At 35.9% G+C, this 24,995-nt stretch overlaps 1 protein-coding gene across 2 annotated transcripts in view; it reads right to left on the minus strand.

The window, feature by feature from the left end:
• LRR (capping protein regulator and myosin 1 linker 1 leucine rich repeat protein) overlaps positions 1–24,995 on the minus strand; it is a 917,109-nt gene that overhangs the window by 404,573 nt on the left and 487,541 nt on the right. For both annotated transcript variants that reach the window (XM_090401192.1, XM_090401191.1), the window contains exon 22: positions 8,527–8,643. In XM_090401192.1, the coding sequence (XP_090257318.1) occupies positions 8,527–8,643 (117 nt within the window). The remainder of the gene's footprint in view (positions 1–8,526; positions 8,644–24,995) is intronic.

The following is a 24,995-nucleotide window of genomic DNA, read 5'->3' on the forward strand; positions in this document are numbered from 1 at the left end:
TTCATTAGCTAATAAACAGAGTATACTGCTTGTTACATCTGTTACATCTAGAACCAAAGATAACTACAAACATATCTTTTAGCATGTTCTATGGAGATACATGCTCCAAATTTATAATGAACATTGTCATGGCTGTTAGTGTATCCAATCACTTCAACTGTAGTTGCTTTTAATGTTTTTGTTTCCCAATGTTTAGCTGCTTTGTTTTACAACAAACCTTCAGTGTCATTCTTAATCTTGTCAGTGGGTTCTGAATGCTTATTCAGGGGAGGACACAGAAATTTTGTGATACTCTGCACAAAAAGTGATTAAAAAACAACTTTATCCACTTTTTTAGGTATTAATTTACTTTGATATAACAATATGAAAATTATAGCTAAAAAAATCATTCTTGTACTTCTACTTTTTTTTTTTTTTCTAATAATGTTTTTACTTTAATCAGGATCTGGATCAGTGGTGTTACATGTATGATCCAAGAAAGTGAACCCTGTGTAACTATCCCCTGCAAGATTATTCCAAAAGGATGTAAACTATTTTTTTAAAAACCATGATTAAAAATTTTGCTCCATAAAAATGAAGTCTGGCATCTTCCCATGAGTGTAATCTGGTGACTGATGTTTTATAATAAAGAGCTTCCTCATCATCATGTTTGCATTCAGTTTAAAATTTCTTAAAACAATATATAATGACAAAAAATCACATGTATCTACCACCACAGAGATAAACTCTACATACAAACACTTCTGTATAATTATGTGTGCATGAATGCACGTATACACACACACACACACACACACACACACATATATACATACATACATACAGGCAACCCTCGTATAATGCAGATGTTAGGTTCCGTAGAAATGCAGCATTATATAAATAACGTTATGCGAGACACAGATCACATAGAAAACGTAGAGTTATGTTCCGAAATCATTTTTATTTTTAAATTATATAAACAACATTGACATACCTAACAAAAATATATTTTTATTTAATTCAGGTAATTCATGTAAGTTAAGAAAACAAACTATGAAATAAATAAATAGTATAAACTTATAAAAATACAAATTGTACGTAAACTTCACTGTACATAATGCATAAATGTTTTAGGCAAAATAAAATAAAGTGCATATTTTATTCGTCTTCAAATTAGTGTCTTTTAGTGTCTTCAAAACGAACATTTCATAAATGTTCTTTATTTACAAGTGGGCAGACGTCATCACACATGAAATCTCTTGGAAATCATTTGTATAATTCTCATTGCATACTTAGGCGGGTTTAGTTATCAAGAGATCAGTAAAAAGACCTTGCTTACCACTATGCTGCAATTTTTTTTATTAATTTCATAATATGGAGCTAAGCAAATATCCAATTGTCTCATGAATTTTTCAGAGCTCTCCATTGAGAGATCATTATCCGTAAAATAACTTCCTAACTTTCTTGCCAAGTCCAATCCTTCTGCTAATTTCTTTAAACTGAATTCTTTAACGGATTCATAACAATCAGAATCTTCGGCAGAACTTTCCTTGCCATCACGTCATCTATTAATTGTACAAGTTCTTCCTCATTTAAATTTATTTCCCCATCAATTAATTCACTAATTTCATTTTCAACCATATCGCACAAGCCCTCTAAGTGGCCATTACTACAAAAATAATTTTTTACATAAAAAAAGCATTACACATTGTATGTAACTCACCAGAAAATAAAGTGCTCAGCTTAAGATTAACACAGCTGCGAATTTTCATGCGTTTTCCTGGCAGAAAATGAAGACAATTTTCCACAATAAACACTTTATATGGTAAACAATTGACGTACATGTGTGCTAAAGAGTATTTCCCCTAATACACTTCGCTACTTATAACTACATGCATGATACGGGAAGACACAAATTTAACAAAGATAAAATTTGATTTTTGAGTCGCGCGGTGAAAAATATATGAAAAATTAAAGGGTTACTACAATTTGTAGACCGTGTTATATCGAAACCACGTCGTATAAGTATCACGTTATACGAAGGATACTACAATTTGTAGACTGCATCATAGGAGGGTTACCTGAATATAATTTGCTGAAGACATTTTTCATGTATTGTTTAACATATTCAGATAACTGTGGCATTAACATTTATAGCAGTGTAATTTCTGAATGAGAAAAAAATGAATGAAAAGATTTCAAGAACTTGCTGGCCTGGTTGGCTGAGTAGTTAGCATTTCCACTCTCCATGCAACACACTGTAAGTTCAAAACCTACAGTGGGCACGGATTTTTGTGATTGTCTTTAGGTGTGATATGAATTTCACTGTCCATTGTGAAATTTATCTTACTAGCGTCACTACCAGCCTGCTTAGTGAAGGCTCTGTAGTAGGATGGAAAATTTCATGTTTATCCTCTATAGTAAGATTTCAGATTATGTAAAAATAAATAAATAAAATATATATAAAAATAACTAAACACATATCACACTCAAAATTTACTAAAAGTCAACATTTATGATGTATATCATAAGACATTAATATGACTGAATTTTGGTTTCAATCTTCTCACTTTTATTAGCAAAATTTGAAAAAATGCTTTGTACAAATAACACATACCCAGAAACTAAATTTTTTTCAGAATCAGACCTACTAACTGGTATTGAGTGTCATGCATACAGTATTTTTAGGAAGGATAGAGTGGATAGAAGAGGAGGGGGAGGGGAGTGCTGCTAATGATATTGGATGACTTAAATCCAGTTAGAGTTGAGACCTATGAATGTAGTAATACTACTAACAATATTTCATGTGGCAGTGAGTTTGAAGCCATCTGGTGTGAGGTGGAATCTAACAAGACAAATTACACAGTGGGGTGTTGTTACAGACCTGGTGGATCGGTTGCTGGTGATGAAGAAATGCATAACCAAATACAAAAGATGAGCACGAAGAGAGTAATCATAATGGGAGACTTTAATTATCTAAATATTGATTGGGTAGCAGTAGAATCTCATGAGAAGAATGAAAATGCATTTATTGAGCTGTTGCGGGACAACTTCCTCAAGCAGCATGTGACAGAAGGAACTCGAGGTCAAAGAGTGTTAGATTTGATTATAGTGTCAGAGGGCGTTTCAGTTAAAGACGTAACTATTCTGCCTCCAGTTGGTGACAGCAATCATGCGGTACTCACTTGGAAGTGACTAAGTTTATGAATGTTCCATTCAGAAAAGGTTACATGCTGAACTATAAAGCAGGAAATTATGACCAACTGAGGGCCATACTGAGTTCAGTGGAAGGATCGGTTGCTGGATGGAAAGAATATAGACAGTGCATGGGAAGCATTTAAACAATACTTAAATGATGCGATATCAGAATGTGTCCCAAGAGTTGCGCGGTGAAAAATAAATAGAGTAGGAGTCAAAGGGATGCATAATGTTACTAAGCAAGAGATTCGTAAGAAAAGGAAAATGTGGAAGGAATACCGTTTGCATAAGGATGACATCTGTTATGAACATTATAAGCAGCAGTCTAGAATAGTTACAAATGTTGTATGGAAAGAAAAGTCTGATTATGAAAAGAAACTGGCTCTGCATGCTCAAGACAAACTACGAGAATTCTATCAATATGCGACAAGTAAAACAAAGAATGAATATGAAACAATAACTCTTCTAAATCCAGATGGCATGAGGGTTACTGATGCAGAAGAGGTTGTTCAGTTAATGAGTGCCCATTTCGTTAAAAGCTATCAACCTGGTGAACACATAATTGAGCTCATTGTTACCTCTTCACTAGATGAAGAAACGTGTGTGAGGCTGAGGTATTAAAGCTGTTGCACAAACTGAATAAGAATTCAGCAATAGGGACTGATGGTATCAGCACGTGTGCTAAAAGAGTGTTCAGCTGAACTACCCCATTCCTTTGACCAGGATGTTCAATACGAGTCTCAGAACAGGGAAGATTCCACAGGAATCGAAGGAATGTATGGTAATTCCTTTGCATAAGGGTGGTGGTGAAAAGACAAATGTATCCAACTATCGACCAATTAGTATCTCAGGAGTGGTGGTGAAGGTTTTGGAAAAATTGGTTAGAGCCTGCATTCAGAAATGGGTTGACAGTGAATATCTACTTTGCAATGAACAACATGGGTTTACTAAGGGAAGGTCATGTTTTAGCAACTTGCTTACATTCTATAACAATGTTACCATTGAACTAGACAAGAGGAATAGATACACCATGATACTTTTGGATTTTGCTAAGGCTTTTGACAGAATACAGCATGGCAGACTACTGCATAAATTGGAGAATATGGGTTTGGGTTATACAATATTAGCATGGATAAGAGAATGGCTGACTGACAGATATCAAAAAGTGGTATACGGTGGATCTGAGTCTGCAAGGTTTTTTTCTGCATTCTGAACAACCGCTTTAAGAACAAAGGTTGGGAGACCGTGGTGAAACCACATTATAGGACCTCCGTGGGTTTGCATAAGCCAGACTCAGTGATTAAAAGAGATGGTGATATTTGGGTAGTTGATGTCCACGTGGTAGGAACAGGGCACCCACTAGCCTATAGCCATAATAATAAGATAAAGTATTATAAGAATAACCAAGATCTAGTTAGTAAGATACGGGAGAAGCATGGAGCAACTTTGAGGTTTACCAGTGCCACCGTCTCTTTACATGGCGTATGGAGTGCAGATAAAGACTTAAAAAACTTAAAACAGTTATAAAGACTTAAAACAGCTCGGGCTTACGCAGAAGGATATAAAAGTTCTTTCCTTGAGGGTCCTACAGGGCACACTGGTTGCATAATGTTGCCACCAGAGAATGACTATAATGATAACTAGAACAGGCATAGGGTAAAATACTTGAAAAGGCTTAGGCCTATATCAAGTCTGGACGTGATGTAAGGGTAGTACTGCCCATAACCAGTACAAAGATTAATAAAAAAAAAAAATAATAACAAGTGGTGTACTACAAGGCTCAGTGTGCTTGGTCCCCTGTTATTCAATCTGTACATTAATGATATTGGGAAGGATTTGATAAGCAACATACAGCAATCCCTCGATTAATGTGCCAAATGTGTTCTTTAAAACAGGCGCATTAATTGAAAACACACTAATTGAATATAGTAACCTATGGGAAAATGTATAATTCATTCCTCAGATTTCTTTTTTGACCCTTAAGTTTTTTTTATAAAAGAATTAGGGTATGTCTCAGGGCCTAGTTAAAGGAAAACCATGAAGCTGAAAGATAATAAAACATATTCAGAATATAAATTTATTATTCTGCTTCTTAACAGAGAATTGAGCTAACGTAGTTTGGCGGGCATTCTGTTTCTTTTTTTTCATACAACTGACGGTATGGCCCTATTGCCTCTTCTGCAAATTTTACTGGTTCTCTCTTCACCAGGGTCGGTCTCTAAGCATTGATGCTTAAAAACTTCGATTGTATGAAAACTATTTTAAATTTTTTCTGTGAAACCACTTTGGGCTTGTCAGTGATTAAATTTTCTTCATATTGTTCAGGATCTTCCAGCTGTGCATCTAAATTTAGCAGATCATAATCACTCAACTTCTCAGATTGAGATTTAATTAACTTAGATTCATTTGAAAAGCTTCTAAAATCATTTGCACAATGTGGAAGAATGTGCTTCCAAACGGCTCACATATTACTAGCAGTAATTTCATTCGAACTTTGCAACTTTATAACCAGGCTGAGATTTCTCTGATTTGGTTAGAAAAGTCTTGGAAGGCATTTACTTCCAAAAAAGGCCAGTTTCATCAACATTAAATATTTGTTCATCACAATAGTTCCCTTCTTACACAATTTTCTTCAAAATCTCTGGATATCTCCTTATCTGCAATTGCAGCTTCGCCTGTGATTAGAACATTATGTAGGCTATTTCTCTTTTTGAAATGCTCAAATCACCCAGCACTAACATAGAATTCTTCTTCTTTTCCATCATTGATAGCCCTTTCTTTCCAGGTTACAAAGAGACAATGCTTTTGATTTAATAAGGCCAGTGTTTAACAGGATCCGTTTTTGGTTACAATCTTCGATCCATATAAAAAGAAGTCTCTCTAATTCAATCATTATAATACTTTGATTTCGAGTGCATGTATGATGAACTTGAAGCAGCCTTATCTTTCTTTTTGTATTCAGCAGTTGATTCACTCATTTTTGTGTTCTTGTCCTATCTTTACTCTGGACTCACCTTGTTCATTTTTCTTTACTATTTCAAGTTTTTCTTCCAATCAGATTACTTTTCAAATCATTTTCACACTTCTATTTTTTGCTCACTAATTCTTTTACTCATGATTAAAGGTTAGGAAAATAATTTAAAATAAAAAAGTAAGGAAAACAATTGTATGAGATATGATCAGCAAAATGCTATGTAAAGCACACAACATAAATTTTGCAGTAAATTTGGAACATAGTGTACATGGAAATATTGCAGTATGCCATTAAAAAATAACTTTGTAAAATGTTTCAAATCGGTAACTAATTTATTTCATCCTGGTGAGTGATTTTTTAAAATAGTTAACCATAAAAAATGTATAGATTGAAAATTTTTAAAATCTGTAACATTTATTTTTAAGATGTATATAGGTGAACTAATCAAATTTCGGTATCGAAAAAAAATGACGCACTAATCGAAAAAGCACTAATCAGGAGACGAATTAATTGAGGTATTGCTGTACAGTTATTTGCTGATGATGCAAAGATAGGTATGGTAATCAGGAATGATGCTGATATGCAGTCTTTGCAGAATGATTTAAACAGGCTAGAATTGTGGGCATGGGAAAATGGGTGACAGTTCAATGTCAGTAAATGTAAAATCATTCGCTTCGGCATGATTAGATATCCAATGTCATATTATATTGGTGGGAATAGGCTAGAAGAACCTAATGAAGCTAGGGATCTTGGAGTGTTAGTAGATAGGAAGTTGAAGTTTAGAGGCCATGTGGCAAAGATTGCAAATACAGCTCGAAAGATAATTGCAATGAACATTCACATGTAAAGATAAGGATGTTATTTTGCCTCTTTACAAGGCCTTGATAAGACCTCACTTTTGTGTGCAGGTCTGGTCTCCTGGTTTCCATTGTGATTCTGATATATTGGAGAGAGTACAAAGGAAAGTTTTAGAAATGATATCAGGATTGTGGAATACTGATTATGAGGACAGAATTGAGAATTTGTAGACTGCAGACACTAGCAAACAGGAGAAAGAGGGGGTGATATGATTGAGACTTACAAACTTCTGAAAGGGTCATACAGGATTTCAAATGATGGAATTTTTCAATTTATGAAGGGTGGGGAAAGGACAAGAGGACATCCTTAGAAGCTGAGAATGAATGCCATTCCAAAAAGGGTGTGAGGGCTAGATTTTTCTCTCAGAGGGTGGTGCATGACTGGAATGGATTGCCATTGGATGTTGTGTGTGCAAGCAGTGTGAATGAATTCAAGAATAAGTATGATAGCTGGTGTGTGTAGTATGTGGCCTCCCTCGATGAGTCTCTGACTCCCTGGAGGTCTTTCTTAATAATAATAATAATAATAATGCACTATATTAAGGATAGAGATACTAATTAGGAGATGATGGCAGTTGTCTGCCATACTCTCCTTTCCATATATCAAATAAAAATAATTGATAGCCTTGAGCCAGCACTTAGCACTGACTGTGTTTGGCTAAGAGCATTGAGATTGATATCATCTGGTATTCAAAAGTAAGTGTTAAACTGTCTAGCTGCTCCATTTAGGGATTAAATGCATTAACTGATTAATGTCTACTTTTATAGTGAAATTTGTCAGTCATTTCAACTTATCACTGACCAATCCATTAACATAATTTCTGAAAGACATCCTGCCTACAAAAAAAAGTCATCAATACCTTAATACAAGGAGTTTTAAGCAGCAAGAAATCAGCAAAGTTTATATTCTGCTAATATGGTGATATATTTCATATGCTTTTTTTTTTTTTAATAATGAGTATGAAGGTTCTATTATAGGAATGTATATATGTACATTTTATGCGACACCTACCATGAAGGCTGCACTTATATCAAATTAGTACTGAGGATGGACTAAGGATTTTTATTTATTTTTATTATTAATTTTATATATAAATTTTTTTTAAAAATATATACATAATCCAGAAACCCTACATTTGAGACCAAGCATAGAACTTTTTCAACACTACTGGCTTCCAATAAGAAAGATAGTGGTCTTCCACAGCAGTGAAATTCATCTCTCATCTAAAGATCAATCACAACATTCATGCCCAAAGCTGGATTTGGACATGCAGCCTATTGGTTAGAGAGCAAATATGCTAACTAGTCAACCAGATCAGAAAATATGATATAATTTGGAAGGAATCTTGGTATACAGATGAATATCAAAAATTTATTTATTGCAAAGGAAGATAAATCAACAATTCATTGCTACCGAATTGAAATTATGCACACATGCACAGATTTATATCTAATTACTAGCATGTTGAATGCAGAGCAGGTTTAGGATAGAACAAAAAGGTAAACTTAACAACATACCATAAGATGGGTTTCCATCGTTGCAGCTAATTCCTGCACAAATTCTTGTAGCTTTGCTTCTATAGGATTTCCACTTTCTTCTTGTTGCAATACAACTTCATGAAGGCGAGTTAAAAGCTAAAAGTGTTTGCACCATTAGTAAAGCTATATATATCCATAAAGCACATACACAAAAGCTATTTCCAGAATCAGATAGAAAAGTGACTAATTTAACTTCAGTATTTTTTGTGTAAAATGTCAATTAGAAATTGTAATAAGATATAAGATGATTCAGCTGAACAACATGCAAAAATCGAAGTATATTTGATGTTCATGAAATCTCATTTTTTGTGAATCTTACTTCAACCATTACAAATGTATAACTAATACAATTAGTTCAGATTTGATTAGTGAATTTGATTATAAAAATATGAGATCATTGATATATTTTGAAGGTTGGTTTGTTTAGTGCTTCTGTGAAACAGGTAATATTTATTTATTTATTTTTAGAATAATTAGTATTTTATAATACATTACTTCTTACTTCCATTTACTTTTATTTGGATTTTATTATACATTTATTGAGATAGTGAAAAATATAATAGTAGCATTGGAAAAAGGTGCCAATAAAGAAATACAGGAATTCCTTGTCCTTCCTATGCCTATCTAAATGCTTATAATCTAAGAGTTTTATAGAGCCACAGGAAGGATAAGGAAGTTAAACAGCAAAAAGAAAGACAACAAAGTACATGGGCAGGTAAGATATTACTGAGTAATGATCAGGTAAGTACAGCAGAATGTAAAAAAAAAAAAAAAAGTGGATGCTGTATGTCATAAAGACATACTGCAGAAACATGCTGCTGATGACCTGAGTTTTCTGAGAGTGAAGTTCAAAAATATAATGAATGAAAAAGACAAAAGTAAAATAGATGTACACTATGAAAGGCTTGCTGAATGAAGAGAGAGAGGAGTAAGAGAGTGGAAATCATTATTCTGTATCAAGATATAGCAGTAATCGTTTAAGAAGGGCTGGCCTACACTTGAATGCAATTGATATCATTCGTCTGGAGAAATTATTTATTGGTATGAGACATAACCAGGAAAGTCAAGGAAAAAATCTATGTATAAGAGCAACTAAGATATGCACCTGTATTATGATATGAAATGAAATGATATGAAAATGCTTAATCATGGTGATTATAATGAAAGGATGATTGTTGTGTCTCATTCAATTCAGACTTACTTCGTATGTGCAAGGAAATCTGTATAAATGAAGCATTAGATATAAATAGATATCTGCAAGTTACCAACTGGATCATGAAAGCTACATGGGTAAATATACAAAAAAACCTAGATTTAATATGTCTGTACATAAATGGCAGGAGTAACAAGAACAAAGGGCATAAATTGGGCATTAGATATGAATAGATATCAAGTAATCCAAGTGGATCATGCAGATTACAGAGGTGAATATACAGTAAAACCTGGAGGTAACTAATGTCTACACACAAATGCCAGGAGTAACAAGAAAAAAAGGGTAAAGTTCGTTGCCTTGGTGAATGTGTTGTGGTTTCAGATTATAGGCATTAGTGAAATCTGACTCAGAGGCAGATATACCATCTTTATCTAGGGTAAAAGGTATAGTATTTTTAGTAAGGATAGACAAGACAGGAGAAAAGAGGTGCAGAATATTAGTAACAATTCTCAAGGTAGCAGTGAGCTATATAGAGTGAGGTGGAATCTAACAGATCAATTAGATGGTGGGGTTTGTTACAACCCTAATGGATCAATTTCTGGGAATGAAAAATGCATCACCAAACTATGTGATGAGTGCTAAATGAGTAATCACCATGGGCAATTTGAATTATCCTAACATTGAATGGGTAACAATGAAATCATGAGAGGAATGAAGCCAAATTATTGAGCTGTTGGGAAAACAACTTCCTTAAGCAAAACATGACAGAAAGAACTTAATGTGTTAACCATTGGTTAGTGACAGTAATCATGCTGTACTGACTTGGGAAGTGTCTGTTTCATTCAGAAGGAAAGTATCAGGTTTAGTTCCATGGAATCAGTTGCTATATGGGAAGGCAGGAAATTATGACTAACTGATGAGAATTCCAGATTCTATTATACAATACCTATTGCTCATTGGCAAGGATATCAGCAGTGCATAGGAACCATTTAAAACAAAAAACCTTCAAGAATGCAGAATTCAAAGAATAAATAAGATATGAGTGAAGTGGATGTGCAGTCTTATTAAGCAAGAGATTCTTAAGAAAACTATGAATACATGTGCTTAAGGATGATGTCACTTATGAAAATTATAAGGCACAGGCCAGAACAGAAAAGACAACTCAAACAAATTTTATTGTTACTCTGCCAGTACAAGAAAGAATGAATGTGGAAGAATAACTCTACTGAATGCTAATGTTGGAAGTTTTTCCACTTGGTTATGCTATAAATTAAAGATGCCAAGAAATTATATTCTTGGTTTAATCCTTTATCCAAGTGTAAGCAAATGCCTTAGTATCCCACACTTGCCTTAGATGGATACTAAGGCAAGTGATGCAAAGTCATTGGTCCCTATATATGAGTTGCCCAGTCATGAAGTTACTTCAAGCACAAACTTTGTTTGCTTACACTTGGAAAAAGGATTAAACCAAGAATATAATTTCTTGGCATCTTTACTTTTTAGCTAATGTATGCAGGTGATAGACGCAGAAGAAATTGTTCAACAGTATCTCTGGAGGGATAGAGAAGTTTCTGGAAAACTTGGTAAGCTTGCTTATAGAAATGGGTTTGCAATGATTTTGCAAAGAACAGCATGGGTTCATTAAGAGAAGGTCATGCTTGAGTAACTTATTTACATTATATAATAATATCATGGTTACAATAGACAAGGGGAATGGATATACCATAAAACATTTTGACTTTTTTTAAGGCTTTTGACAGGATACAGCATATAGGCTTTTGCATAAGTCGAAGGATGTGGTAGGATCATAAACTATTAGCATGGATAACATGATGGCTGACTGACAGACATCAAAAAGGGGTGTATGGGGGTGTGAGTCAGCAAAAATTTAAGATGACCGGTAGTGTAGCCCAAGGATTAGTCCTTAGTCTATTGTTATTCAATCTTAACATTATGCAAAGTTATGAATGTTGGCACAATGAGATATTAGTCTCATTCATTTCCTGACAGTATGTCAGGAAATTTTCCTGACATTATGACAGTATTATATAAGTTTATATTATTACTATTCACCTATCAACATTTTTTTTCCCAAATTACTCTATTACTTGACAGCATTCTAATACTCTTATATTCTAAGCCATTTCTGAGAGAATCCATCCACCTAGATTTGGTGTTCCTCTGGTTCTTTTCTTGCCATCTTGGTTTCAAACACCTGTTGTGCTAACAATTCTTCTCTCATTCTGTGTAAATGACCAATGCCTTAGATTAGAACTGGCTCCCCACGGTACCAGCTTTGCTTATTCTGTTGTCTATTTCTAGTTTTCACTTGCCATCTTCACTAAAAACTGTGCCTAAATAGTTGAAATATTTTACTCATTTTATAGGTTCTGAGTGAGAATGCAGCTTTTCTACGTTACTGCCTATTTCGAATGTCATATTATATTGGTCAGATTATGCTAGAAGAAAATGGACAGGCTAGGAATCACAGTGATTCAGTAGATAGGAAGTTTGTGCCATATAGCAAAGACTGTAAATGCAACTCAGAGGATAACTGCAATGTTGAAATGAACATTGACATACAAGAATAAGAAAGTCATTTTGCCTCTTTACAAGGTTTTGATATAATTTCGTCTGGACTAATGTGCACAGATCTATCTGTTGGTTTCCATGGTGATGCAGATATAGCAAACAGGGTGCAAAAGATGATATTGGGGGTCTGGAATGTAGAGTGTGAGGACAAACTGAGAATTTGTGGAATGCAGACTAGCAACAGGAGAAAGAAGGATGAATATAGAGACTTTCAAACTACTGAAAGGGTCATATATAGCATACAGGTAGATAAAATTTTTCATTTCACTGGGAGGGATGAGAGTGCATTAATGGAAGATGAGAATATATGCAATCAAGAAATGTATAAAAGCAAGAGTTTTTTCTCATAGAGCAGTACATTACTGGAATGACTTTACTTTTCAGTTGGTCAGTTCAAGGAATCAAAATGAATTCAAGAAAATATATAAGAGCTGGTCTGAGTGATATGTGGCTTCCCTCGGTAAGCCCTGGCTCCCTGGAGTCTTAGATAATAATAATTAGTATTAACAAATAGAGCGCAATATATACCAGTTTATTTCAAAACAATTAAAAAGTTATTTTGAAGTTTGATTAATAGTTAATTCTAAGTTTATTGTATGTTATTAACTCTACATACAACGTTCACTGTTTGAAGATAATTTATTTAATTTTTTTGCTGATTCATGTGCTGCAATCAGAAGATCCCTGAGATTTTCTAATTGAACAGTTAGGATTTACTTCTGAAATAGTGAGAATAGTTTCACAATAAATGAATGGAAAACTGAAAGTCACTAACAAGAACCTTATTATTAACGAGTTGTATCTTTTACTATGGAAATTAAAAGGACCAGAAACATACTTTGTGGGGTAAACAGAATGATGGGAATGTTTAGTAGAAAGCATAGATAAACACTACATAAATAATATTTTTTATATATTTATTTACAGAGTAATCGATTTGGTTAAATGACATGTTTATAATTATCATTAACCGACTTAAACACCGAGAAAAAATACAAGAGATTCAATAAGGTTTCACTACTAGTTTCATCGGAAATGCCGACTTCGTCAGTGAATACACTACCATGGAGAAAACAACATCTTAAAAATATATTGTACTTTAGACAAAAACAGAGTTTAGAACAAGTAGTGTGTTTGAAATTGAGTCTGAGCATTAGTTCTGGCGTGAAGCACTGTGTGTGTGAATGATATCATGAGTGCGCCAAAACTGGATTACAGTGCTATGTGAATTGGGCAGGTTGTAACTGAGATTGCTGTTTAGATGGGTAGGATCGAGAGCTACTGAAAAATATGTTGAAAACAGCTCTCGAACCTACACGTCTAAACAGCAATCTCAGTTACAGCCTGCCTGATTCACATAGCATTGTAATCCAGTTTTGGTGCATGCGCTCATGATATCATTCACACACACACACACACACACACACACACACACACACACACACACACACACACACACACACACACACACACACACACACACACACACACACAGTGCTTCATGCCAGAACTAATGCTCAGACTCAATTTCAAACATAACTACTACTTGTTCTAAACTCTGTTTTTGTCTAAAGTACAATATATTTTTAAGATGTTGTTTTCTCCATGGTAGTGTATTCACTGACGACGTCGGCATTTCCAATGAAACTAGTAGAAACCTTATTAAATCTCTTGTATTTTTTCTCGGTGTTTAAGTCAGTCAATAATAATCATATATATATATATATATATATATATATATATATATAGATACAGTTTTTTGAAGAAGTTTTTCATAAAATGGTGGGCAATCAGGGGAGAACAAGAGGTCATCCCTGGAAGCTGTACAGATCTTTTGCATGCAGAGTTGTGAGTGATTGGAATACCTTGTCTGAGAGTGTGGTATCTGCAGAGAATTTGAATGTTTAAGGCACGGTATGATGAGCTGTGCATATGACAAAGGAACCTCCTAGATGAGTCTGATTCCATGGAGTCTTAGGTAATAATAATATCCCTCTGCATTCCCTGGCCTGTAGCAACATCCCACTAAATATCTAAAATTTGTGTTAACCTCAACTGCAAATCAAATGGACTCCAAGTCATTATCATTACTGCACTTTTTAAATTCCACATTGTTCCACACAAAGTGATTGCATTCGTTTACCCGAAAATTGTTGAAATAAGTGAGACATAGTTGGATTAGAACAGTAATAGAGATTGCAGGTTACGTTTTTTTTGTGAAGATATAAATAGCAAAAAAAGGAGGTGGAGTGTTGTTGATGATAGAAAATGAGCTGTGCCCATGCAAGTTAGAGATGCAAGCAAGAAATAGTAGTAGTGGTTTTCAGGCAGTATGGCAGGAGGTAGAGGTGATGAGAATGAATATTTGATTAGCTGTTGCTGTAGACCTGGTAATATGGAGTGCAGTGACAATGAACTTATAAGCAAATAAAAAAAGGGTGAACATTATGGATGATATTAATTATGGTTATACAAACTGGGATGATGAGATATAAGATAGCCTAGTCAGGCAGATATTTCAAGTGCAAACTTTGTTTGCTTATGCTTGCATAAAGGAATAACAATAATAAAATTTCTTGGCAAGTTTAATTTAATCTATTACCAAGTGAGAAATATTTCTACAACTATCCAGAGTATTTTAATAATACTCTGGATAGTTGTAGAAAGACTTAAACTGGTCTAAGTAGTGCCCTTTCCATAATGCACTGCATTATGGAATACTAAGGCAAATAATGTGAAGTCATTAGCCTAACATATAAGTAGTCTTTTGGTGAAGATAATTCGCAAACGAACTATGTTTGTTTACACTTGGATAAAGGATTAAACGAAAATATAATTTCTTGAAAAGTTTAATTTAATGAGATAGCATCCAGAAGCAAAGAAATTGAATTTTTTCATTTTTTGAGGTACAACTACCTTAGGCAGTATGTAGCAAGAGAACAGACATGCAAGGATCTTGGATTCCATCATGTCAATATAAATGAGGTGTCAAATTTCCCTCTGACTGGAAAGAATATATGTGGAACTACATATATGTTGTTCCACATATATTCATGATGGAGATCATGAAATGTTCGGTAGGCAGCTTGCAGATGAATTGTGGAATGAAGAGATGAGTGAAAAGGCATTCACAATTCTGTTTGGGTGCTATTCAAAAATAGCAGAATCAAGATCTAAATGTATTGCAAAGGTCAGAAGCTAAAATAAAGTAGGTCTGAAATGTTTGAATGAGCAGGGCAAGCATGCAATCTGGAGGAATAAGGCATTATGGAGGCAGTATAAAATGAGTGGTAATAATTCATAATCAGTTGCATGAGAAGTACAAAGAATAGGCAAGGAAGGTGACTCGTTTGGTAAAAAATAAATAAATTAAAATAATCTAGGGAGTTCTTTCAATATATATATATATAGTCAGCAAAAGAAAGAATGAATATGTAAGAATTAAAATAGTAAATGGATAACTGCTGCAGGGGAAGATATGTTTGATATATTAATAAGTAGTTTGAGCGCAGTGGAAAGGAAGGAGGAGGGACTAACTATGAGTGGGCAGAAGTTATATAGGGAATCAAGTAAACCTTATGTTAATAAGGCTGTGGAACTTGTACTAGGGAGTTGACATCTGCCTTAAACATGAATCTTACAAGAGACAAGTTGCAAAGGAGTGAAAGAAAGGCTGCTGTTTAACTTGTATGTTAATAATACTGGGGAAGGCTTGAGGAGACATTCAGTTTTTTGTAGAAACTGTAAAGTTCAGAAGAGCTATGATGAGTAGAGCAGGTGCTGCGGCTTTCCAAAATGACTTGAATAGAGTGAGTGAATGGGAAGATAGTAGGGTTCCTAGTTCAATGTTGCAAAGTGTATGGTTTTAAAATTCGGAAAACAAAGTTAGGATGTAGAGTATACAGTTAGTGGGGATATACTACAGGTTGATGGAGGAAAGGAAATATGGAGGTGATAGTGGGTAGGGTTCTAAAATTTAAAGTACAGATTGCTAAAATTGTGAGAACAGCACAATGAATTCTGGAAATGATGAAGAAGATACTGACTTATAGAAGTAAAGAGATTATGGTTGCATTATCTAATGCCTTGATTATGCCACATATAGATTACTGTGCACAGATTTGGTCACCTATTTTCAAAAGGATGCAGAGATAATGGAAAGGATCAAGGAAGATTAACTAAGGTAGTTTCTGAAATGTTGGGTATGAAGAAAGGTTGAGAAAATGAATTTGTAGAGGAGGAGGATGGATGTGATGGAGACACATAAGTTGGTAAGGGTTTTCTTTATCAGATGATTACTGACAAGATTTTTCATAGAATGGTGGGAGATGGGATGGAAAATTAAAGGTAATTCTTGGTAACTGTATAAGGAGGGTGAGCAAGGTAATGAGAAGCAGGTTTTTTTGCATTGAAAGTGGTGAATGTAGTGAATGACTGCATTAAGGCAGGGTATGATGAGCTATGTGTATGTATATGTGTGTGACAGAGGGACATGAAATGATGAGACTTTGATTCGATGGAGCTCTGAAGGTGGTAATAATAATAAATTTTCAATATGCAAATAAAGTTTTGTTTTGTGTATCATGAAAGGTGCACCTCCCCCCTTCCAAAGCTTTGGAGATATGATTGAGGATACACAACAATTCAAGATTTAGAACATTATTTAATTAGCTCTTTATGAAGAAAGTAGGTGTGAACAACAATTTGTAAATAAGATGTGTGATTGGCTGAGTGAAACTTTTTAGGCCAGAATTACATTAGTGTCTTAAAATCCTTAGCCTTCCTATGCTAAGTTTAGTTTAAATTTGTAAAGCAATGTTTTGTGTACAATGTAATTCCAATGTAAACTATCGTAAAGACCAAATATCAATATGGTCTGGATGATAAAATGACTCTCTACCACCCCAAAACTGGAAACCTCTTTTTATCCAACATTAGAGGAGTGCCAAGTAAGGACTAATTCTTCTGTTCATTACAATGTGTATTATTATTATTATTATTAACATTTGACCTCCATGGAGTCAGAGACTCATCGTGGGAGATACACACTATAGCACACAATGCTCATCCAACCGTGCCTTAAACTGATTCAATGTGTCTACCCCTGACAACACACTCAGGCAATGCATTCCACTCACCAACCACTCTCCATGCAAAGCATCTACTCCTCAATCCTCTGCTCACACCGAACTTATACAATTTCCAGCAATCACCTCTTGTCCTAGCCCCTATCCCATTCTATGAAAAATCTCTTCCATGTCAACGCAATAACAACCCCTAACTAGCTTAAATACTTGCTCCTATTCACAAGGCTCTGCAACTTACATTCTCTCAATCTGTCTTCATATTCCACATTCCAAAGACCACTAACCACTCTTGTGAATCTTCTCTGGACCCTTTCCAACATATCCTTGTCACCATGAAAATCAGGTGACCAAATCTGTCCACAATAATCCATATGAGACCTGATCAAGGCCTTATACAATAGTATCATAACCTCTCTATTTCTGCATGTCAGGGTCCTCCACATCATTGCCAGTATCCGATGTGACGTCTTCACAACTTGTGCAATGTGGCCCCTGAATTTCAGGTCCTTGTTCACCATCACTCCTAGATCTCTCATCTCTTCTGCTTCTGCTAAAGTTTCCCCTCCAAGTGTATACTTTGCGTCCCATTGTTGCTTACCAAATCTCAAAACCTTACACTTTGCAACATTGAACTGATAGTTCCAGTTACTAGCCCATTCATGCAATCTATTCAAGTCCTCTTATAAAGCCATAACATCTGCTTGACTCTGCACTGCTCTCCCGAGTTTTGCATCATCTCTGCAAACAGCTGCATATCACTAGTTAAATCCATCCCAATATCATTATCATACAAACTGAACAACAGTGGCCCCAAAACTGACCTCTGCGGCATACTGCTAGTGACCTTTCTCTTTCAGGATACTGCACCCCCCCCCCCCCCACACACACACAACTTTCTGATACCTATCTGACAGCCAGTCACTGATCCAACTCAGAAGTCTATTGTTGTTGTTATTATTATTATTATGAGAGACCTCCAGGAAGTCAGAGACTCATCGGGGGTGGCATTCATTCACACTGCTTGCACTCACAACATCCAATGGCAATCCATTCCAATCATGCACCACTCTCTGAGAGAAAAATCTAGCCCTCACCCCCATCTTAGCAGCCTTCATTCTCAGCTTCCAAAGATGTCTTCACGTCCTTTCTCCACCCACCATAAATTGAAAAATTCCATCAATTGAAATCCTGTACAACCCTTTCAGAAGTTTGTAAGTCTCGATCATATCTCCCCTCTTTCTCCTGTTTGCTAGTGTCTGAAGTCTATAAATTCTCAATCTGTCTTCATAATTAGTATTCCACAATCCTAATATCATTTTTAACACTCTCCTTTGTACTCTCTCCAAATCAGAATCACAACAGAAACCAGGAGACCAGACCTGTGCACAATAATTCAAGCGAGGTCTTATAAAGAGACAAAATAACACCTTATCTTTACATGTGAATGTTTTTCAGCATTGCAATTATCTTTTGAGTTGTATTTGCAATCTTTGCCACATGGCTCGTGAACTTCAACTTCCTATCTATTAACACTCCAAGATCCCTAGCCTCACTACAAAACACTAATTTTCTAACGGGAAAACACACAACAAAAAACAGACAAAAATCACCAATTTCAGAGGAGCACCAAATTTGCCAACTAACCACAACGTATCCTTGAACCAGAATATTATTATTATTATTATCCAGGCCACCATGGAGTCAAAAGACTCATCGTCGGAGGTCGTTTTTAGGAAATACAAAGTCTATCATACAACTCCTTGAACCCATTAACCATCCCCACTTCAACCACTCTCTCAGGCAATGCATCCCCTGGTTCAACCACCACCCACACAAAGAAATCACTCCTCACCCTCTTGCGTACAGCCTCCTTTCGTAATTTCCAGGGATGGCCCCTTTTCATCGCTCCTTCCCGCCATTCCACCAAGTGAAAGAACTCTTCCAATGTCTACCCTGTAACTGCCTCTCAACAGTTTAAAAGTCTCAATCATATCACCTCTCCTTCTTCTATTCACCAAACTCTGCAGTCCACATTCCCTCAGTCGATCCTCATAACGTACAGTCCTGAAACCATCTTTGTTATCCGCCTCTGTACCCTTTCCACAGACAATTTATCCCGTTCAAATCTTGGGGACCAAATCCCATTTATTTGCCCATCTGTCTAGTATATTCAAATCCTCTTTCAGGGCTGCCACATCTGCACTATTACTGATAACCTTTCCCAACTTCACATCATCCGCAAACAACTGAGTGTCCCCTTGCAATCCATTGACAATATCATTGATATAAAGATTGAACAATACAGGTCCCAGTACTGGGCCCTGTGGAACCCCACTTGTAACCTCCTTGATATTGCCCCATCATACACAACTCTCTGATACCTATCAGTCAGCCAATCCTGAATCCATTTGACTAACCAGACATTTAAACCCGTGTGCTGCAACTTAAATATCAGCTTATCATGTGGCACTCTGTCAAACAACTTTTTAAAATCCAAAAAAATGGCAGTATATGCCTTTCCCTCATCAACTGCTCTTGTCGCTTTATTATAAAAGACAATCATATTAATAAAGCAAGAGCACCCCTTCACAAATCCATGTTGATTCTCGCAGATAACATTACCCTCATCTACCCAACGCTGTATATAGTCCCTCACTAATTTCTCCAAGACCTTAACAACTACTGATGACACACAAACAGGCCTATAATTAGACACTTCCAGTCTGCTACCACACTTATGCAGCAGCACTATCTTACCTTCCTTCCATTCCCTGGGTACCTTTCCTTCAGCCAGACTTTTATTGAAAAACCAGGTCAACAGAGCTGTCAGTTCTTTAGCACATTCTCTCAAAACCGGTGGTGAAATACCATCCAGTCCAACAGCTTTATTGCTATCCAGAGTACTCAGTATTTAGAACATACTCTCCTCTTGCACCTCTAAACATTGATCCTGCTCTATCCCTCTAGTATTAAAACCTCCTCCAAGATGAAATACTCCAATAAAGAGCTCATCGAACAACTCCACTATGTCCTCTGCATCAGTCACTCTATTCCCATTTTTATGCCACAATGTCATTTCTCCTCCTACTGGCCACATAGCTAAAAAATTCCCTAAGATTTTCTTTGGATCTTACTGCTAATCTCTTCTCATATTCAGTTTTACCATCCTCATGATTCTGGTCACTCTGCTGGACTGCATCCTATATTCTTCGTGTATCTGTCCTCCACCCCTCTCCTTATATCTATTCCATAATCTCTTTTTCAACTGCAGCTCCTGTTTGATATCATGTGTCATCCACTTTACACCAAATTGTGTCTGCTTCTTCACATGTGGAATACAGCTTACTATTGCTGCTAACAAATATTCTTTCACAATTTTCCAAGCCCTGGCCTTCCAATTCTGCCCTCCATGGAACTGCCCCTAGTTGATACCTAAGACTACTATAATCACCCGCTTTATAATTCCACATACGTGTCCTTTTCTTCGTTACACCTGCATGTCTGTTCATCTTCCAAGTTAAAACCACATGGTCACTCTCTCCAACTGGGGGGGAGATGTCATCTCACTTATTATCAGCTCTTCTGATGCTATGACCAAATACAAAACTCTTGAACCCCTTGTTCCCTCCATCACATGCTGCCGAAGACATTTGTCCCTCAAGAATTCCAGAAATACTATCCCCCCTTCTTACTACTTGCATTTTTCCTCTTCCCAGCTTATACTGGGAAGTTAAAATCTCCCATAACAATCATTCTTCTTGCACTTGCCAAGCTCAACTGTCTAAACATCTCCTATTCCTCACCCTCTGTGCGCCTTGGTTTATAGCAACACCCCAATAAATATCCTGTCTTGGCCACTTCTACCTCACACCATATGCTTTCAAAACCATTTGTGTCACTGTCTTCCAAAGCCTCTACTCTAAGAGGACATAAGTCATCACTTATCATAAGCAGTACTCCACCACCATGTTTTGCTTTCCTATCCTGCAGAAAAATGCTGTGCTGTACCCTGCCACTTCAATTCTGGTTATTATATCATCTTCCGTCACCCACGTCTCAGAGATCCCAATAATCTTTGGCTAGGTTGATGCTATCAGCGCCACCAATTCATTTCCTTTATTTCAGATACTCCTGGAATTAGTATAGAGCATAAAAATGTCACTGCTTCTATACCTACCATTGTCCCCTCTCGACCCTCCTGGGCTCGATGTTTCCTGACATCGTCCCCCATTCCCCAAGCACCCATTCCCACAAGAGGCCATCCCTGCTACCATCCTCCCTGGGAATTCTAGTTTCCCCTGTAGTGACACAATGACTCGTTCAAAAAACAACAATCTTTCCAGATGCCTTTGTCCTTCCTCATTCAAATGCAAGCAGTCCCTATCATACAGTTCCCTTCTGTCTTCAAACACCCTCCAAGCATCCACATATTCCAACCCTCTCTTTTCACACATTCTGGCGATTATGTGGTTCAGTATTGCTGCTCTTCTGCTCAGTTCGTCACTATTACACCTGGGCAACACACAATCTTCCCTGTCTGCGTTTTCTTTTACACAACTTCAAGCAAGAATCTGAGATCTCTCGCCGCCTGATTTACACTGCCTCTCAAGTCATTTGTGCCCACCATCACAATCATCTCATCCATCCTTTCACCCCTCTTAATTGCCATACCCACATTCTCTATTGTTCCTCCAGGCAAACACTCCTCATGGATCCTATCTTGCACACCAAGGATCATGAGTCACCATACATTACACCTCTCACCATTCCCTCTCTCCTACTGTTTCCATTCTCTCCTCCTCCATCACTCCCATAACTCTCTCTCATTCCCTCTCTTCCACTTATCCTATTCTCTCCTCTTGTGTTATTCCTATAACTCTCTCTCATTCCCTCTCTTCTACTATTCCCATTCTCTCCTCTTCTATCATTCCCATACATCTCTCTCATTCCATCTCCTCTACTGCTCCTATTCTCACCTCTTCTAGCATTCCCATACCTCTCTCTCATTCCCTCTCTCCTGCTGTTTCCATTTTCTCCTCTTCTATCATTCCCAAAATGCTCTCCTCTCCTATCCTTCCCAAAACTCTCCCTCTCTCCTACTCTGATTTGCCTTGCATTTATCTCTTCCATTCTCCTCATTTCATCTTTCATACTTATCTCATTCACAAGACATTCCACCTCCTCTTTCAGCCCATCTATTTTCCTCTGCAAGTCAGTCATTCTAAATCGAAATTCATTCTCCCAAACAAAACCATCTTCGAAACTTTCACAGTCACTCATGCCTTCCACACTATCGACTATTATTTTCTCATCCATATTTTTTTCTTCGTTCTCTCCTATCACACTACTCATCCTCCAATATTCATTTCCCGTTCCTGGAGCAACTAGGTCAGTTATTGATATATCTATTTCATTTATTTCCTCCCGTTGCCTGCATTTCGTGCACACATGCACTCCCCCCTCTCTCACCAGCCACATATCCAACTCCCGAGATGCATACATGCCGCAAGTACTGCATGCCACAAAGTCCCTTAATATATTACTTATAATGAAGTTCTTAAATGGCAGAGAACTTGGCGACATGCCGTTTGCGATTGGAGCTGAATCTGCCATCATTCCTTTCTGCTGAGGAACTACTAAAGTAATCGTTTACTAAAGTAATTATATATAAAGCCTAAATAAACACTGTATTATATATATATATATATATATATATATATATATATATATATATATATATATAAATGCTATATTCATCTATACCAAATAGCGAATAACTTATCTTTTCTTTCTCCGCCAATACTCCCGACTGTGACCACGCACTCAAAATATGGTTTGAGAATACATTGTTATCCAATCACATCTGTTTCACTTTATATAAGAGCTTGTCATGTGGCAGTCTATCAAAATCTTTTGCAAAATCTAAGTACACCACTATATATGCATCTCCCCTATCCAAGGTATATCATTTATTTCATAACAATTTGATTAATAACACAATTGTTATCACTAATGTATAGCTACATGTTGTCTGCGATCTGAAGATGCTGACTTGAATATTCAGTGAAATATCAGCTACTTAATAAACATCATGTTATTTATTTTCTCTTTGGGATTGTTTATTACCAACAAGTGTAAGATGAATAACTGCCAACAAGCAAGCATGCCTAAATTTGATTTCTTGAGGAATTAGTTTTGGCTGTATCATGGTATAAGCACACACACATACACAGAGTATAAAACAGTGTTTAGTGCTCATCTTAAAACACTATATATTTCAGAATGAATAACTCATCCATTCTCAGAAGCAAAAACTAAATAACTAGTCTGAAAAAAAAAAACCATTAAGATGTGCAACAATTTGATACCTGCTCAAAGCAAGTGCTACATGAAAAAAGATAAATATGCTTCACTACTGGAATCTTTTCAAGTCAAATGAAATGAAAAACCTATGTGTAAAATCTTGTGAACTAAAACATAAAACACTAATTCATACTGTTTATAATCACCATTTATCGCAACTTTGATGTGGATAATTCATCATTCTGATTCAAGTCAGGACAATGTAAGAGAATTAGAAAACTCTCCTTAAATGGACACTAATGTTTAAAACTGTATCTATGAATGAAATGTCTTCTATGCTGATAGTGGATGTAGTCTATGTTTGTTAGGCCTATTTTAAATGGAACAGATAGTATGACAAAATTAAGACAGATTTTACTCATCTGACTCTTCATACCTACTGGGTTTTATCGAGTATGGGGGGGGGGGGGAGGGACAGGATACTACACACAGCAATAATTGCGTAATTTTAGTACATCCAGAAGAACACAACAGTGATGCACATATTTCCTGGCATACAGCACTTGCATGGAACAGCAAGTGCTGTATGCCAGGTCAAGTGTTTCACATTCTTATTAGGTTTCAGATAAGCTAGTCAATGTTTGTATAATGGAGAAGAAAATGAATCATTCATTCTGAAATATTTCATATTTTAACATAGTGATAAACAAATATTGTTTTTCACTGTATGTTTGATATTACATTTCAACTGTATCAGCAATTAAAGAGGTAAAAATATTTTACATCATCCAGAAAGTTGGCCAGTTGGTTGATTAGGAGTTTATTAGTGCAAGGACACCAAAGGGCATATTATGCCAAACCAAAGAATAAAGTAGTATGCAAGTTAATAATAAACAGTAGTAAATAAAAAAATTACTAAATAATATATTATGTATAAAAACCCAAATTTCTACATATAAACAGAATTTATAATCAAATGTGTTTGTATAAATTAATTCTTTTTTTAAAAAAATTAAAAACTTCATGAAATTTATTTGAGTCTATTAAGATCTGATTGAGTGTATATGGCTTACCCAGAGTAGAAAAAAAATTCACAACTTTCTTGAGTGAAGTGCTGGCACTCCATCAGAACATGGAAAAATTGTGAGAAGTATGTTGCATTGTTTACACATAGACGGGTCATCAACATTTACTAAATAAGCATGTGCAAGATGACTGTGACCTATGCGGAGTGTAGCAAGATCAACTTTCTTTCTTTGGTTTCTACATTGACTTAATTCCTAATGCTTCGTTTCAGGATTAATATTATGCAA

The sequence above is a fragment of the Typopeltis vanoorti genome, chromosome 12 (assembly GCF_054136105.1).
Source record: "Typopeltis vanoorti isolate ZY-2024b chromosome 12, IOZ_Tvanoo_1.0, whole genome shotgun sequence".
In the NCBI taxonomy this organism is placed as follows: Eukaryota; Metazoa; Arthropoda; class Arachnida; order Uropygi; family Thelyphonidae; genus Typopeltis; species Typopeltis vanoorti.